The 18,484-nt window shown below is 35.4% G+C and overlaps 1 protein-coding gene across 2 annotated transcripts; it reads left to right on the plus strand.

Moving 5' to 3' along the window:
• Nucleotides 1–574: 574 nt before the first annotated feature.
• LOC138333793 (calponin homology domain-containing protein DDB_G0272472-like) lies at nt 575–18,439 on the plus strand. 2 transcript variants are annotated; one of them, XM_069282403.1, is made up of 14 exons: nt 575–981; nt 2,228–4,814; nt 10,040–10,490; nt 10,776–10,971; nt 11,598–11,738; nt 12,056–12,238; nt 12,487–12,757; nt 13,123–13,255; nt 14,262–14,799; nt 15,065–15,122; nt 15,659–15,858; nt 16,357–16,465; nt 16,670–16,915; nt 17,179–18,439. In XM_069282403.1, exons 2-14 carry the CDS (start codon nt 2,243–2,245, stop codon nt 17,199–17,201), a joined length of 5,121 nt encoding a protein of 1,706 aa, XP_069138504.1. In that variant the 5' UTR covers nt 575–981; nt 2,228–2,242; the 3' UTR covers nt 17,202–18,439. The 2 variants fall into 2 exon arrangements, with proteins under 2 accessions (XP_069138504.1, XP_069138496.1); XM_069282395.1 differs by lacking the exon at nt 575–981 and having other exon boundaries at nt 2,044–4,814.
• The last annotated feature ends 45 nt before the right edge of the window (nt 18,440–18,484 follow it).

Genomic DNA, 18,484 nt, shown 5'->3' on the forward strand with positions numbered 1-18,484 from the left:
AAAAATCATATGCACCTGTATACATGGATGTATTTTAGCATGTCTTAAACAGCTTTAGTGTCGTTGTTGAATTTGACTTTCAAATGCTACTGTAAAGAGAAAGAAAGAAACAAAGAAATTAAAGAGAAAGAAAGAAACAAAGAAATTATTCATTTTTCACATGCATTTGTACATGTAAGCACATTTACAAACGTGAGAGAAATATAATATTCCTTCTATTTGTCATATAATATAATCTGTAGTCATTTTATGGCATGACTATGACTTGTTTTCAGCTTATGCTCTTAAAATGTGTAATGATCAAATTATTTACACCAGAATGATTATTTTTAATTGAGTACGCATCAAATAGATCAATTAGCCAAAAATCAATTCATTGTATCCGGAAAACACATTGGGAAATTGATTAATGGCAAAAGTTTAACCTTAAACTGTGTGATTTATAACAACAAATTAAAAATTCCAAAATTCTATTGGAATATCGATTAGGAAGGATATTCACCTAACTACACGTCTCTTGTTAGGCATTTCTCGGGTAACCTGCTGAACACAGTCAACGCCTGCACAGTTTATTAGCATCAGTTTGTGTACTGGCGGTCTGAGGAGTTTTTTCCTGGTGTTTGCTTACCCCTTCGCGATCTGTCGTAAAACCGTGTAGTGTTTGTATATTACTTATCGACGTGTATTTCCTGAGGATATGTCTATACCCATTAGCATGTATATGCGGTCATATAGCCGACTGTCGACTAAATGTTTCTAAAGTCATTCCGGGGATTTACTTGAATGTAATCAGGCACCGCACGCTTCAGTGACTTAATGCCCGAGTTGTTTCATTGTTATTCTTGACGACGCGTCAATGAAGCATGTCACGACAGCAGCGTTAATGTTTAGAGGCTGGCGGATGAGGATGCAATACCGGTAATAGTGGTTAACTGACAACTATCTGGAGGAAATAGGAAGGTATTGACGTCTGATAGAAAGGTAATTTATCATATTACAATAGTAGAGAAATCCCTCAGTATAGTGCTTCATTTGATTTAACGTTGAGTCTTATTGTACTCTATATACATGTTAAATTATGGCAAATGAGATTAAGTTGTTTGTTGATTTAAATCAAATTTAGATATATACACAACCATGAAGGTGATTTATAATACTACATATGATACCATAAACATAATTATGTATATTAGAATAAGTATATAATCTTATGTTATTCATTTGTGATACTATTAACATAACCTCAACAAATTATCATCTTCTTGATTTGTAGTAAGAATATGTATATTATTACAGTACAAATTGTATTGGTCATCACATATATTTAGCTTTTATTAAAATATTGTATTGAAGAAATCGTTGTATTATTTTCAACGAACCAAATCATTATTACATTAACCTTTTATATGATAAACGTTTCACTAAAACAATTACCCCCCAAAACAACTCTGTTTACAGTATACGTATAACAGCATGAGCTAGCGCTAAGTGTTGATCCATTCAGAGATCCTAAATTATCAGTACAAACATCAGAATATTGGTCATATCTAGTAGATAACGAGTTGACAAGACATTAATGAATGGAATACTAGATATACGATCTGAATTGTAGACAAGATAAATCATAAAAGTGCTATTCTAACAACTAATTGCTATTTTACCGATTATAGTGAACACATGATTGACTGCCTTGTTCTACAAAATGAGTTGAACAACAAAAGTAATTCTACTAGTGTTAATGCCATTAGACAATGTCAAAGCATTCTGATTTATGGTATAAAATTTCAGTAAAAATCTAATGTGCAAACAAAACACCACAACACCTAGATTTGTCTATATAGTATTTAAGGTGCCTGGTGTACTGAATCGAATCCGATTCATTTTGTTTCTAAAGACTAGCGTTGGCCCTGTGTAGGAAACATATTAAATCTCCTATGTGTATAATAAATCGCCCGGGTAGAGAAGCATTGTTCTCATATCTACAGTCAGCTACATGTAAATGCGATTACCTGGCTCACCCGTGAATTAATTATATTGTTCGTTCTATTAAAACGTAGGTCCAATATCAGAAAAATTATATGTAACAGTTCAGTTTAGTCTGAGTGTCGACTTAGTATATAATGGTGCACATTGTGAACCGAAGAAATTGTATCTAATTCAAAAGGAGGAAAATTATCTAATTCTGTATGTGAGTAAGAAGATATATTTAATGTTGTGTATTCACTAGGTCCCAGTCTACATAATGACGGAAAATCTGGATAATGGTGAGGTGAATAACATGTCTACCCAGGATTATACCACTGCGGATTTAAATGTCTCTACTCATAATGATGAGAACGCCGTGGTACACACTAACAACAGTGAGCAGTTGAACCATGAGGGAGTACAACAGGAAAAACATACAAGCCCCGTCAATTCAACGCCAGATAATACTGTGATACCTGGAAAAATATCCGAGTCAGAGGTTGATAATAATCCACAGGGTGACAGCCAAGGTGAAGTCAACACAAACAGGGACAATCCTAATCAATCTGAGGACGTTCAAAGCAACAAGGTAGTTAACGGTTTAACAGCAAGTGAAAAAGCCGGTACTGGCAAGGAGGACCAAACTGGGGTTACGGAACTGTCCCCAATCGAAAAGGATGATGAGGGTGACCAGTCGCTCTCACAAACAGGGGATAGAAGTGGTGACAAAGAAGAACAATTAGATGTACCGGTTAGATATTTTATGTCAGAACAGAACACTGAAAATACAAATAAGTCTGCGGATGATAAGGGCAATACTGGTGACAGTGGTGTAGAAGAGGACCAGAAAACGAAAGGAGACACTGATCACGATTATTCTGAATCTTTCGAGGAACCTTCAAAGTCTGAAAACTCAGAACCTTCATTTCCAACATACAACAGTGAAAACAGTGCTAGTCAAGATAATAATGTGTTAGATGAAAAGGAAAACGGAGATAATGTGAACAATCAGGAAAGTAAATTGAAGTTAGCTTTGCGAGACGATGTTGAATTAGAGCCAGAATTTACATCGTCACCACGTGTTCAGATATCAGATATTGACGGTCAATCTAAACCAAACACAGTTGACCACATCAATCAAACGGCCTCCAATAGGGAAGTGAATCAAGATAGGCCATCCAGTCGTGCGTCGGTAGTTTCGGACCACGGCGATAACCAAAACTCGGACAGGACAGTAACAGAAGGTTCATGGCCCTCTTACGAACAAAACGAAAGTAGAGGTGGAGAGGAGAATATACACGGAGCTTTAAAACATAGTAACGACGACAGTAAATTGAGTGATGATATAAAGGACCAGAACGGTGTTGATCACGCGAGCGTTAAGGAAGAAAAACACGTCAGTTTCTCGGATGACCCAAAAGGGAAAAATCGCCCTCGTTCCAGGTCACCAGAACCGGATGTGAAAGATAAATCCGAGGAATCACGTACCCTGACAGAGGACAATAAAACAGGGGAGGTAACGCCTAGAGGAGGAGATGATACATTAGACGATATAGAGGCTCTTACCACAATATCAGAAGCTAATCCTGTAGATATTGAAACATCCCAGAAACATAGTGATCAAGAACCAGTAGCAAATATTAATCTGACAAAGACTGAATTGGAGAAATCAGAAATGGCTGATGATATGGCGCGCGCAGATGATATACCTCGGCAAGAAGCTGGTAATGATACTGATCACGATACGGAAGAAATGGCTTCTGAAGAACTGCCTACAAAGTCAGAAACAGAAAAACGGGAGGATGAACAGCAACACCAAAGTGATTCTAAGGAGGTAGACGAAAGTCGTGCAAGTGAACAACCACATGCGGAATCGGAAGATCAACAGGAACTAGGTCACCACACAAATGGCGATATATCTCAAGTAGAAAACCAGGAAGAATTGGAACCCAAAGCGAGAGAAAATGAGAAATTAACTGAAGGCATGGATACTCAAAATGAGGACATAACTCAGTCACAGCAGGAGAGGGAAGATCAGGATGACTCTGAGCAAAAGGTAAATTCTAAAACAGATGTACCAGCCGAACAAAAACAACTTTCAGAAAATGTTGATACCTCGAAAATTAGCGATGAACCATCTGAAGAGGGGTCTGCTCCTCCTCAACAGCAACAACAAAAACAACAAGAAACTACAGATAACGCAGACATGGATTCATTTTATGAGTCTGCGGATGAGCATTCTGTTAAGCCAAAGGAAGAAGACCAGAATGACGTTAACCAGGAAACAAGAAATAAAGAAGACAACCAAACACTGGAAAAGGAAGTTAACGACAATGATAAACCTGAAACCGGAAGAAGCTCGGAACCTGATACAGAACAGGAACACGATCAATCTACTGAAGAAACCAACGATAAACAGCAGGACCAAGAACATAAAGCTGAACCGGAAACACAGAATGAGCCTGAACCTGAACCAGAACCTGAGCCAGAACCCGAGCCAGAGCCGATGAGGATAATTCGAAATATAGAAATAGATCATGCTGTAGATACTGTGAATAATGTGGAAACAAGTGTTCAGGAATTACTGGGTGATATGAAGGAGCTGATGGACGACTATCATCACAAGTTAAAATCACAACCTTTAGCAGACTTTGTACAGGACCTTGACAAATTTCGCGGAGATTTTAAGTCTATGCACGATGCTTACAAAAAATGTGATACAATGTTTATACATCTTAACAAATCGCTAAAGGATTTACGGGTTCTTGGAGATGATTTTAATTCTTTGATGGACCGCAAGTTTCGGGAGGAGGAACTTTCGACATGGACAGTGGAGATGGATGATGACGGTAAGGGGAATTTTATTTATGTAACACTCTGCTCTCTCTGAATACTTAAAAATTCGATATTACCTTATAAAACAGTTGATAATTTTTACGTTACTTTCGTCTGTTTGTTCCCCAAATCGCTTCCGGTAGTATGTTTTATCAACAGCTATCGTTTCGCAGTTTTAGACTTTTTATTGAGTTCAATAATAGAAGTGTAACAGTGTTAATGAAAATAAGGTTGTATAAAACATTTTTTGTGGATACAGCTATCCCAAAATGAAAATAGTTAAGTCTCACATTGAGATATATAGGGGGTTCATGCCTAGAAATTTACGTCAATTTATATTTACATCTAATCATGCTATCAACTCAATATCTCAAACAGGCTTTTGTGTGTAACTGGTTTGTTAGGAGTTGCTTTATCGTAAAAATTCTCCGGATTGTATATACTCAAGGAGTTATGTCAATACAAGAAGTTGTTACCTAATTCATCAAACGACTCTATTAATTAACCAGACGTCAATATTACTATAACCTGCCTAGCGACACAATTCTAAACAAAACAAACTGCATTTGTTTCTCTGCCTGCCATAAGAGTTTAGTTGGAGCACTCGGAATGTTTAGCATTGGCGGTTTTATTCCTGTAGATGACGTTTCCAAAACACCTGTTGTCAAAGTGTAAACAAACAAAAGTCAATATTTTCCGCTGGGATCAGCTTAATGTTATCACTGACTATTCTAAAACGCATTCACTTCTGTTTACCAATGAAATCAAATATACCTATGCTTCTCCTACTTTAAGTGCCATTAATTTCTCCTGGCCTACTGATCCTCTATATCGAGTCGACGTTCCGGATTACTTTGTCAAGGTTTCCTTGTCTCTGCTATCTATTTTGGCATGTTCTTAATAAAAACCCATCGATTTGTAGGACCTACATCTAAACAGTAACTGTCAGGATTTATCTAGAGTAGGAGTAGAAGGTCGCTATGTTTCCTTTGATCAATTTGGCCCCGGCCACTTCATAGCGACATTTTGGTAGGAGGTCAAATAGTAATGGAGCACATTTGAAAAATGTTATCTACATAATGAAATCAATGATATCAATCATAATATGAAATCAATGATATCAATCATAATATGAAATCAATAAATGTATAGAAGGGTTCTATGGAAATTGATTTCTTTGAAAAAATATTAGATTATTGCTGTCAAAATGCTTTAACAATTAATTCTTTATGAATACAACAGCCAAAACACACTTTAACAGAAAGTATTGTTCTGAAACTAAAAGTTTTAGCTCGTTAATTTCGTGCAGCTTAAATGCCATTGGCAATTTCAAGAATGATATAAATTACATAAGATAACCACAAGCACCAAACTAATCAAACACCATGTTACCATGACAACCTGTTCTAATAATACTATTTTATGAAGCATCCTCATCAAAACGGTCGTGTATATAACGGACGATAAATTATTTCTAAAGCGAATCGTCTAAATATAACCCTCTTAAGGATCTAGATCAATACATTTAGTCTTAATCAAGGGACATGACGCAAATGCCAGAAGTCACATATAGCCTAAAGACACTTGATAGCGTACAGCAGAACTGTCTTGTTAATGTACACTATGAACTGGGCTATCAACAAACCCGTCACTACGCATGGCTATTATCTCTTGTTTCTCCTCGTGGGTATTAAACGGTAAGGTTCGTTTCGTATGACGTATCAAGGACAAGATGACAACCGATAATTATGGAACCACCTGGAAATCGATACGATCATTAGGCTTAGAGATCTTAAACAATTCTATTTATAATTGTCAGAAGTTCGTTTCCTGGCAAAGATATGTATAACTTATGTATGTGTTTATAAGGTTCTATTTAGCCTACTTTGTGCAATACACTTACAATCAAATTAAAATTATAAAGTCAGAACTGGTTTTCGCGATGGGATGACATTTAATTATTTCATTATTAGGTATGAAAAACAAAATAAATGTTGATCAGTTTGGTGTTTAAATCTTACTTTCAGTTGCAATCCATTTCTTTCTTGTAGGCAAGCGAGACACAAATGTCGCTGCCCTATTAGTCGTCGTTATAATATCCACGTATGATACGATACTACTAATTGTATGTGCCCAGACATTAACCATACATCACCAAACTTCTATGTTTACTCTGTTTCATATCACGTTCTACAATATGTCTTGTAACATCAGTATATAGCTCCATCTAGAATTGTCTCCCTGGAAAGAGTTATTTTCTCGAGGGCTTTATTTTATTATACCGAACAAAATCAAAAGAAAAAAATCTTTGTTAAAAGAATCCATGAAGATATTTCCCAACAACAACGTTGTTAAATTCGTTGGGCTACAAAAAAATAAACAACAGCGTTGCCATTGTTGGTTGACGTTGCAGATGACGTCAACTTCCGGTCACGTGCGGAGCTTCCAATGGGTTATTTCCCTGGGGTTATTTCCCTCGGGGGTTATTTCCCTGGGGTTATTTCCCTCGGGGGTTATTTCCCTGGGGTTATTTCCCTCGCCTTCCAATTCCGGGGAAACATCTAACTTATTCAATGTCATGTGATCAAGTTTAATCCAATCAGAACATTCTGTTTCATATCACGTTCTACAATATGTCTTGTAACATCAGTATATAGCTCCGGTCATAAAGGATATTTGCTCTAGTATCACCATGTTTAAATGATGTTCGTTATGAGTGACATCCAGAGCCTATGAAAGTTTAAATAGAGTAAGATATATACTAAGTATAACCTGTGTGACAGAAATAATCTATACAGCTTAACATGGTAATGACAAATAATACCACAATCACGCTTCAGTAATCAGCGGCTTAGCAGTAAAGAAATGTACAAAAGCGTTATTTTATTTTCTATAGGTATTCATAAATCGTTAAGGGATTTCCGAATGCGACTTTTTACCATCGCTTATTAACTAGATAAACCAAAATAGATCATATTTTAATGTATTAATTTGAACCTAATCATTTTGTAATATGGGATCAGATTCATAAGATAGCATGCCTCGAAGTTCCGTTGTCGCTCTGCCCGATTCTCATTTGAAATGCTTAATATTTCCATAGGTGTCAATGACAACCATAAGGTTTGATATTTGTGTGGATAAAAAACTATTCTATGTACAATTCAGTAAAAATAGGCAAACGATAGTCCTTTAAGTCTTTAAGTTAATTTTACAATGTTTCAATCTGAGAAATGAATGATTTTACATACAACTAGACCTATTGTGTATCGCAATATGTTTTACGATATTACAACAAGGTTGTGTTGATGACAGTCCCGGGTCCAATGTCATAGAATAGTATTGAGTTCCATCAATCCAAAACTGCCTGCATGGGTTGCCTTTTGCAGTGGTACTCATTTACAATCAGTCGATGATAATTAAAAATGTCCTGAATAACCTGAGGAAGGGATAAAAACGTGAGAATTCCAGCCTACTTTGAGTTAAATGGTTAATGGTATAGACACTATTGTTGCCAGGTGTCGCCAGGTTTATTAGCTGCACACAGCTAATTTATATACATATACATACAATGATCAACTCATATTTGAATCACTAATTGACGTCCACTAAAATGCAAGTCATTCCCTGCTTTTATTTATCAATGGAATATTTTATCTTTATTGATAACACCTTTTTAAAGGATCATGCTCTTCAATCAAACTAATTTGTTCGATTTAATTTGTTATTGAATTGCCATACTTAAATTACCGATGGCAGAACTATTTAGCTGGGGACTATTATTTTACGAATTGGAAATATATCTAATCGTTTTTTTTCAATTTTCAGTCCCTCAATCAGACATTATCTGAATCATACTGCTGCCATTTCAATCAAACATAAGTTTATATCCACATGAATACTGACGTTATTTTAGATACACATGCGCACTTGTCGGTGTCCTGTATTCGTGCCAATCTTTTGTCAGCGCTTAGAAATGTACTCCCGTAGATGAGTTTTCATATTAAAATGCTACCCAAAATTCTTAAGTGTATCCATATCACACATTAACTTTGTTGACATGTACAATTACATTTTGATAGAAATAGAATTTAGAAAAAAGTCATATATATAATGAAATAATCATATATGGTCATCAATACGTATTAACGATATGCGTAATATTTTACTTAGAACAAAAACAAGAGAAAAAAAAACAATACAATGTCATACTTAGTTCTCTATTAACGTTAATTATAGCACACAGACAGACTGTTTTGTTTATTATTTATATATTATACTACTACTTATCCCAATCGAAGTATATGTAAAGATACTAAATAGAAGTTTATCAGGCATGTATATAACACAAGTGGCAGGATAAAATTTCATTTTGATCACATAATTACAAGCACAGCATAAAAGTAGTTTATTGTATGTTTAAAGATTAAACATGAGGTATGTTTGACTATGCCTATACACTATATACCGTATACCTATACACCATAAAGGATCCCGATTGTAAATGACACTAGGTAAACAGGGTGTATACACAGTTCACTGATTGATGATAGTTCCATGTCCACCTTGAACTTTCCGTCAGTAATTACAGTGGAGTGAACACGGATGGTTTTAATACTCTTAAATATTTAATAATCATTGGAATACTCGAGAAGAGATTAATTAACACACACAAAAGAACATTCTTCTGGAGTCCTATGAAACCTAAAACATTAAATTCAAAGTCCCATGTTGTTCATGTATTTAAAATAGAACGTACAAAGAACTAAACCTTTTTGCATGTTCTGTAATGTTATTTCATTCAAACAGTGATAGAGTAACATTTCATTTCACATAGCCGGGGTTTTAAAACTGAATAATTAAATATGGGGATTACGTCACGATTATAGACTTATCGTAGACATCTATCGCGCTGTTTAATCAAATATTGTAAGCTGTAAATAAAATACTAATATTAAAAACAAAGTATCTAAATTAAGTTGGAATCATCTGACTCCCGTTCTGTACTATTCCTTGAATCACCCAAACGTCGACATGTTTAACAATGTTTATTCGATTTTCAATACACATTATGAATATTTACTTTACACTGATAGATTAGAGCTTATTAAGGTTCATTATAAAATCCATACGAATTAGAATTACAGAAATTGAATCATGTACTTCAATATTTCAATAACTACAATGTATTTGTTTTTCACTACAAGACATATATGAAAGTATCGCTCTTGTTTACTTACAGAGAAAGACCGAATACAAGCTGAACGAGTGGCAGCTACAAAAACTGCAATAGCAAAAGCAACAGACGCTCGAGCATATGTGGCGAAAGCTGCGATTTCAGTAGCAGAATCGAATGTACTCGCTGGAGAATGCGAGGCAGACGCTGCAGACGCCGCGTCGACGGCCGCACGGGCACTGGAGCTCGCACAGAGGGCTCGAAAAGACGTGGAAGACGCCTTATTAGCCGCAGAGGAAAAACGTAAATCAGAAGAGATCGCACGTGAGCGAGCCGCAGAGAGAGCAAGGAAGAAGGCAGAAGAGGAGAAAAAGAAACAGATTGAGGAGGACAAGCGCATAGCTTTGGAGGCAAAGAGAAAAGGGACGTCATTTGCTGATGAAAAGAAACGTACGCTTAATGAAAAAGCAAGCAAAGAAGCAGAGAGACGAAATCCAAAGAACTGGCGTCGCCTTGTGTAAGAAAAAACTTGTAGATTTTAATTAAGACACTTAACAATTTTACTTTTTAATAATTTCTTGTAACGATAAAATCATAAACATAAAATGCATTGAACAAAAAAAAAATGATCCTTTTCTTGCTATGTTCAATGTTACCATTTCACAATAGGTCTAGTCAGATTGTCAAAACGGTTTCAATATTCTATCTCCTCATGCGCGTCAATAAATGGTCCTTTTGTTAGGATAACGTTACTATTTTCTCCTACATTGAACTAATTAATGTTTTGTGTCTACTATGACAGATACAGTGCGGACGGTGGAGACTTTGACCCCGGTGTTGGCTGTATCCTCCGGGCTATCGACAACTGCCTAGAGCGAGATGACGTGAACGTGGTCCGTGTGGATCAGATGTCCGGAGTCCTACAACTTGTAGATAATGAGGAACTCATCAGCAACATCATTAGGATTACACCAATAGACCCAGAACGTAAATTCTCGGTAACATCATTATATAATTTTTTTTTCTTTGTTTTCATACCAACTCTGGTTTTCTAATTGGCAAATCTGAGAATGGCGCGAAACCCCGACGTTATCGTGACGTCACAATAGATACATTGACTTTGCGTATTGATTCGGAAAAAGAATCCATTGAAAAATCGTTAGAATGCTACATTTAAACATACTTTATTTCATCAAATAGTTTATAGAATTGATTTTAATCATTGATGTCACTATTTTTTTAATTTACAATACATACAAATATCAAACAGAGCAAAATGTCAAAAAAGGAAATAGCTATGTAATGGACTTTTTAATTACGAATTCACTAAACAATGCATTCTGTTCTACTAAAGTCCAAATTGTATACTGTTTGACGTGGATGAAGTATGCTCATAATGGTGTAATTAATTTGCGATCGAGACATCTATAAAATGCTGACACCTGGATTGGTAGCATTATCTATTAGTAGTTATGAATACCAGGTACGCTATAATGTTTGTCACAATGTATATAAGATAAATTCGAAAACAAATTAGATAAACGAAACTAAAATGAAGTTTTGATGGATATTGTATTCACTCCTATATGCCAATCAAAGTAAAGTATTGCAATTATCGCATCAGTTTGAGGAGCCATTAGCGCTGGCTATCCCACACTGTCTACCTAGAGCTGTGGCAGGCAGGGAGGTTGTGGTAAAAACTATTGGAACTAATGGTAAATGGGTGGAACTGCCTTCCAAGGACGTCAACTTTGAGGATATCAAGGTAAATACATTTCAAGTAGTGCATTATACTTGTAAGTCGAAAATACAATACCTATGTTAGTAAGTTTAATATGTAGTAATTATAACAACCATGTCGAATTTCTACGACACAATTGCCAAAGTGCATTGGGAACTACTTTGGAACCCCCTCTTTTGGCGACCAAGGAGGATAACAATATTAATCGGTCTATTTCTGTCTAATAAAAAGCTATAATAACAGACTGAAAGATTATTATTGATATACTGAAAACAAACGGATATTGCATATTGTATGTAATGTCTAAGTCAAGCGTGTTTATGTTATCATTATTCCATTAGGAAATGCGATTTGGTGAAGCACAGACTCGGAGATTCGGTACGTTTGCAGTGGTCCTCAGACTGAAGAAGGACACACTGACATTCGTTCGTAAAGGGAACAAAATACATACTGCTGTTGATGCACGAGTTTCTTTTACATGTCCACCAGGCATGTTCAAGACGAACACAAACTTCACTGTTGAGGTGCGTATAGATATAAAATCAAAGATCAATCATGATTATACATATTGCAATATTTCGTAATTCTTTCACTAAAATTTCGTTAGTATCAATTGACACAGACTGTGTGTTTCGCCGCCCTTCTAAGAATATGACAATGATACTGCAGACAAAGTATATTGACGATGAAGGCGATCATTGTTATTAAATCACATGTATTATGGTAAATGTCATGGTTAAAAACTTACTTGAAATGCCTTTTTATTTCAAAGGTACAACAAATTGACCAGTCTGTTATAACGGACCTTAAGTATCGCCGCCCGACCGAGTGCTCTAACCTGATGGCGAGTAGTCCGATAATGAAATTCAGCATCCAGAATAAGAAATTCAACAAGACACTCACTATGACACTGCCACTTCCGCCGAACCCAACTCGTCCTAAGAGGCCAAGTACAGCAGCGGCGTCTATGCCCAAGGAAGATAAGTCTGAACCGCGACCTGTGACGGCTCGTCCACTTGTCTCCTTCAACGCAAACAAGGAAGGTCGGTATAAAATCATTTTTTCTGTCAATCTTGTAACTCTGGTAGTACTCCAAGTTTGGGACTTTTTTATGCAGTGAGTAGTTATATAGATATACATTTATCTTTATTTGGTTTTGTAATCAGTACAAGATGCGCGGAAGAAGTATACCAAGATATAATAATACGAAAAGAGGACTCGTTTTCCTACAATGAATTCAGTTGGAAGGGAGTCGTCACTTTTCATATTGAATTTTTCCAATAATGTTAATTAATGAATAAATATTTCAAATCCTACTGAAACAGCAAACAACTAAGATTAACGCAAAGTCTTCATATTAATAGAATTGCAATTATCCTACCAATAAATTGAAAATTTTCGTGTACAGAGGAAATAGAAGAGGAGTTACACTTGTTGTTGTGTGAAGAAGGTTGCCAGTGGACGAAGTTAACTGACGTCACTATTACACAAGCCAAGAATAAAGACATCGTAACATTGGAGATCAAGGAACCACATGAAAAGTAAGTGATGGAATTCTTAAGGATTAACCTATTGATTTGTTTAGTTTATGAAATTATAAATCCAACGGAGCAGTCCTGTAAATTGCACGTAAACGTTTAGCGTTTACGCAATGTACTTTGTGCTTCATAGGGTTTATCATCTCATAAACTAAACAAAGTAAGAGTTTAATCCTTATATTTACAATATTTTCTTTTAAAAATAAAATCAACAAGAATATCAGATACAATCATTTACCGTGTGTTATCATACTGTCGTCATGTTTAACCGTGCACAACAGCCATTCAAAAAAAGCGCGTCGTTGACTTACAGCTTCATCCGCCTTTTTTTTCTATGACGTCACAAAAATGGTTCTTATATTTCAGTTATTTTATTTATGTCAAATAGCAATAACACATTCAAAAAAATCTGTATTATTGTATGTCTCCGATTGTCTCGTAAAAATGTTATTTGTAAACATTGACATGTGATTTTGTGAAATTTCAAAGAAAGTCCGCCAATGTTTACACGTATACATACGCACCGAATCGGGTCACGTTCTGCACTAAGTTATTGGGAAATAAACAGATCTGCTCCATTTTAGTTTATAGATAATAATCCGAGATATTCCTTTACTGTTAGCATGGCGGAGACATGGCATGATATTCATTAATCACATATTTCTTTCAATTGTAAGTTTTGCAGCGAAGAGAAATTGGTCGATATTGGTGATACAAGATATTTGACCTAGAGATACCAGTAAATGTCTCTAAATGTATTAAATCACCTTACATATACTCTGAACCTTAATCAGTAAAGAAAATATATACATTGAGGACTCGTTCGTCAATCGAACACATTTTCTTAAATTGTAGAAATAACAGCACTTTATACAGAAAATTAATTTAATGAAATAATGCTGTAGTTTGATAGAAATGGTGACTTCTACTTGACTCCAAATAAGGAATTGTTCTATTATTACATAATAAATCGTACATACTGATAAACTTGAGTTAATAATGCGTTTAGGTTCCTGGTGATACGGACTGGGCTGGGAGTTAGCGCTCAAAAACTAGAAACAGCAGCTGGATTACTGGAGGCATCAACAACACAAAGATCTATCAACGTTTTCCTTCGACAGTTAAACACCAATCTAAACAATGTGGTCGTTGGGTGCTGCAAGAAAAACAAAACAGAAAAGGAACTTAAGAAGTTAGCCGCGGAGGGATACGAAGATGGTCCATCGCCGAGTCGTGAAATTATAGTGAAAGAAGGACAAATATTGAGACTTTCGTTTAGGGGAAATATACATTGCACAACCAAGAATGCAGTTCTTGAGTTTATATATAACACACACATTAAATCCAAGGTACACTTCTCCATTCTTGAGACGGATCGGTTTGCACAGAAAGGTTTCAACTGCTACAGAGGATTCTCCCAAGTCTACACCAACGTGTTGGTACCAAAGCCTGTACCGCCATCAGACAAACCTAAACCAAAGAATGTAGTCGCCGAAATGATAGAGGAGGAGAAACTAGTGGCCGAACTTCTCATGAATATCCCTAAGGTTTGTTCACAAATGTGGTTTGAGTTGACCCCAATAACTCATTGATTAGTTTAGTTATCAATCCCAGACGTTGCTTGTATCAACTGTTTCATCATTAAGCAGAAGTACAATAATGTTCAGTCTATCAGTCATAGTTTTATATATCTGTCTCTTCACGTGTATGTCAAACTATTACCCAAATATCATATAGAATATTCCGGTTCACAAATAGTATTACTTCTAACTATATGTAAGTATGATTGAATTGTTTTCGTATTTACCCCAGCCGGAACCAGAGCCACCCAAACCACTTTGTACTGCTCCCATCAAAATCACTGCGGAAGGTTAGTACTGTAAATAGCCATATCATTCAGTCTACTTAAATTTGTTTCTCTGAAGGTCAGAAGCCTCAACTCGGCAAGTTTAAATGAATTACCCTCACTATACATGCTGAGCTTATATAAAAAAAGGCAACGCAAAAGGGGCATAACTTTTATTGCAACACAGAATTGATTGAAAATCGAAATGCATCATAATTCGAGTAAATGCAAGTTCATACTCATTATTGCGTTGACATGTTTTCATAACAGTATAAGGATGGTTATATTTTGGTAGTGATGGAACCATATTGAAGTTTTGTCGTGACCATAAAACCTCGGTCAATTCATATACATAGTTAATTTTGTCTTATACAATAATAATAGAAATATTTCACTCCAAACGTTATGACTTTGTATATGTAATGATCTAGGTTTTGTTATCCAAAAACATGTTTCTGCAACATAATTCGAGTAATTCGTCCTTCGCGTAATTATAACTAAAAGAAATTCCCCTCTAGCGTAAATTTTCACGCTTACAGTAATGGTTATACCTGTTCCAGGTCCAGACACACAAGACGTACTGATGTACTTGGCCGGGGAACTCGGCGAGGAGTGGAAGAAGTTAGCTCAGTATCTTAACCTGAAGAGCGTGCGTATCCAGGCAATCCTCAGACAAAATAACATGAACCCTGATCCCAAGAAGATCCGATATGACATGCTCGTCACGTGGGCTAAACGGATACCACGAAGTGCTAATAAGGTCAGTATAAATGGATCAACAACAAAATATGTAGTATGTAATTACGAATGTATAGCGCGCTTCATTAAATAAATTAAAATGCTTTCTCCCATAACTGTCAACAGAATGTAGTTCAATGATTGTATTTGCTATAGATAGTGTGTTTGCATTATAATAACATTGCCTTAATTCACTAAATCTGCATGCGAAAGTAAAAGAACTTATACCATGTAAGCCATGTCGCAGCTGCAAATTATATAGTACTCACACCTTCAGAAATTTTATCCTTAATCAATATTTGAATCCATTGAACATTTTTATTGACGGAAATTAATTATAGAACTAATAATAGGGAACCAAATGAAAACATTGACTTGTGATTATAAATTTCCATTATATAATATCAATTGTTTTGGCAATTATGGATACTAATGCTCAGTTGGAATAATTAATGGTTTTAGTCGAATGCTTACCATGCGCATGTCATAATAAAATTCCTTATACAATTTTCGTTGTCAGATGGATATATTGGCGCATGCGCTCCTGGCAAGCGGAAGAGGAGACCTTGCAGAGGAACTTCGAGAACGTGACGCTGAGTTCCGCCGAAGACGAAGCGTCGCTTTACGAGGTATGTTTCTATAATCTTTTAGACCTAAAACATCATACAGATATACAAATACCTAGTGTAGCTGCGTCTTTCGTTTGATTATAGTCTATCATTTGTTCATTTAGGGTTTTGTTGTAATATATTGGTGAAACATTGCTCTCGTGTACATATTACATAACAATAAAAAAAATCGTACTTCATGTAATTATGTTTGTTTGGCTTCAGATACTTACCTCAACCGAGCCTTCGTAAAGGTAGCCCAGAACCCGACTGCTGTAAAAGAATGGAAGACGATCGCTAAACGACTTGGTGTTTCCGACATGGATGTGACAGAAATAGAACGAACCAAACCATCCATCCAGGAAAAATGCTATTACAGTCTCCGTAAATGGCAGACGACCGTCGGTGATCAGGCGTCACTTCCGGTGCTTGGTGCTAAACTACGTCTGTGTAACTACAGAGGACTTGCAAGTACGTAATTTTGTTAATTTCACTCAAGTACTAGAACATTTTAGCTCTGGTTAGTGAATGTCCACGCATTGTTTTGTTTCTGTGATAATAACTATTTTATCACTTCATTCACCCCAAAAAGAAATTATTTTTAAGTCTTATCTATAGGAGTTAAAATTATTGAAAATTCATTGTACAGTTATAGAAATGCCCTTGTTGGCTGTAATTTGTGAAATATTGGCCACAATAAGTCTGTTTACATCGTTTATGTTATTGTGTTGCAGGAGACATCGAGACGATTGGATGAACACATGTGGTAAAAGGAAATACGACCTCCATTGCTCCCTTAGGTTTTTTTTCTATTAAATTTTAATGGCAATGTTTACAACAAAAACATGCTTTTCGATACAGCTTCGTTTTTACTGAAACAATGGGAATTGTCTTTACACCTGTGTATCCATGCGGAGGGAGAAAAGCATTTTTTGATGACAGTAGTATGCTCTCTTGATAATGATTGCATGGTCTGTACATTATGCATTTGTTTTTGCATATTTAAACAGATAATTTTGAAAAAAAAAAAAAACATGCCTCTGGTCCGTAATTTTACTCAATTATTGAATCCTTAATCTTATATCCATAATTGTTTTGTTTAAATTTCAATTGCTCTCATCGGAATTTAGATAAATCATGTCTTTCAAATTAACCAAGTGAATATAATTTTCAGAATAAATGTGTATATTTCCATTTGTGTATGTAGCGTAAGATAATCTATGAAGCTTTGTCTCTACATCTTAAAGAGTCTGTGATATTTTTCATTATTTATGTATAGCATAGTATGTACATGTAGTATAAGATTTAATTTATAAATGTTTCATTACTTAAATGTTAATTTCTGTGCGTTTGCTATACATTAGTAAATGCCTATGCCTTTGGCGTCGTTGTACGTTATGGAAATGTAACTTCCTGTCTGTAGATTTTACTACATGTTATATACGGATATAGCAATACCCAATCATTTTTCAAGTTTGTATCAATTTTTAAGGGGCGCCTGTGATGAAATAGTATTGCATGCATTGTGCATCAAAGTTTCAAATATACATGTTTATATTTTATTTCATAATTTATAAGAATGCGTGTATTAAATATCATTTACATGAATTGCTATATGTGTAGCTTAGTAATACAGGCGTATTATGTATGTGCTATATTAGGACCTTTAGTACAGTTAAATAAAGGTGTAAGAGCGATAACTGTCTATAAAAGTCTTCGACTAATCAATATTTTCCAGAGCTTGGACAGTTGTCTTCCAATCGTTTACGACTTTATCATATATTGTTTCATAGTTCCTAAATCTCAAATGTAAATGAAGCTAGTTTTGCTTCTTATATGCATTACATAACGTACTTATTACTTATGCGTCAGTAAAGGAAATGTCATCAAGATATATTTAGCGTGCAGGAGTATTCTCTATTGTTTATTACTGTTGCCCAAGTAACTGTGATATATTATAATGCCTTTAGAATTAAATAATTTAACAGGAAACATCACTCTTTGTTATTTTCTATTATGATGGTTAGGTGGATGACAGTT

Source organism: Argopecten irradians, chromosome 1, assembly GCF_041381155.1.
Source record: "Argopecten irradians isolate NY chromosome 1, Ai_NY, whole genome shotgun sequence".
Classification (NCBI taxonomy): domain Eukaryota; kingdom Metazoa; phylum Mollusca; class Bivalvia; order Pectinida; family Pectinidae; genus Argopecten; species Argopecten irradians.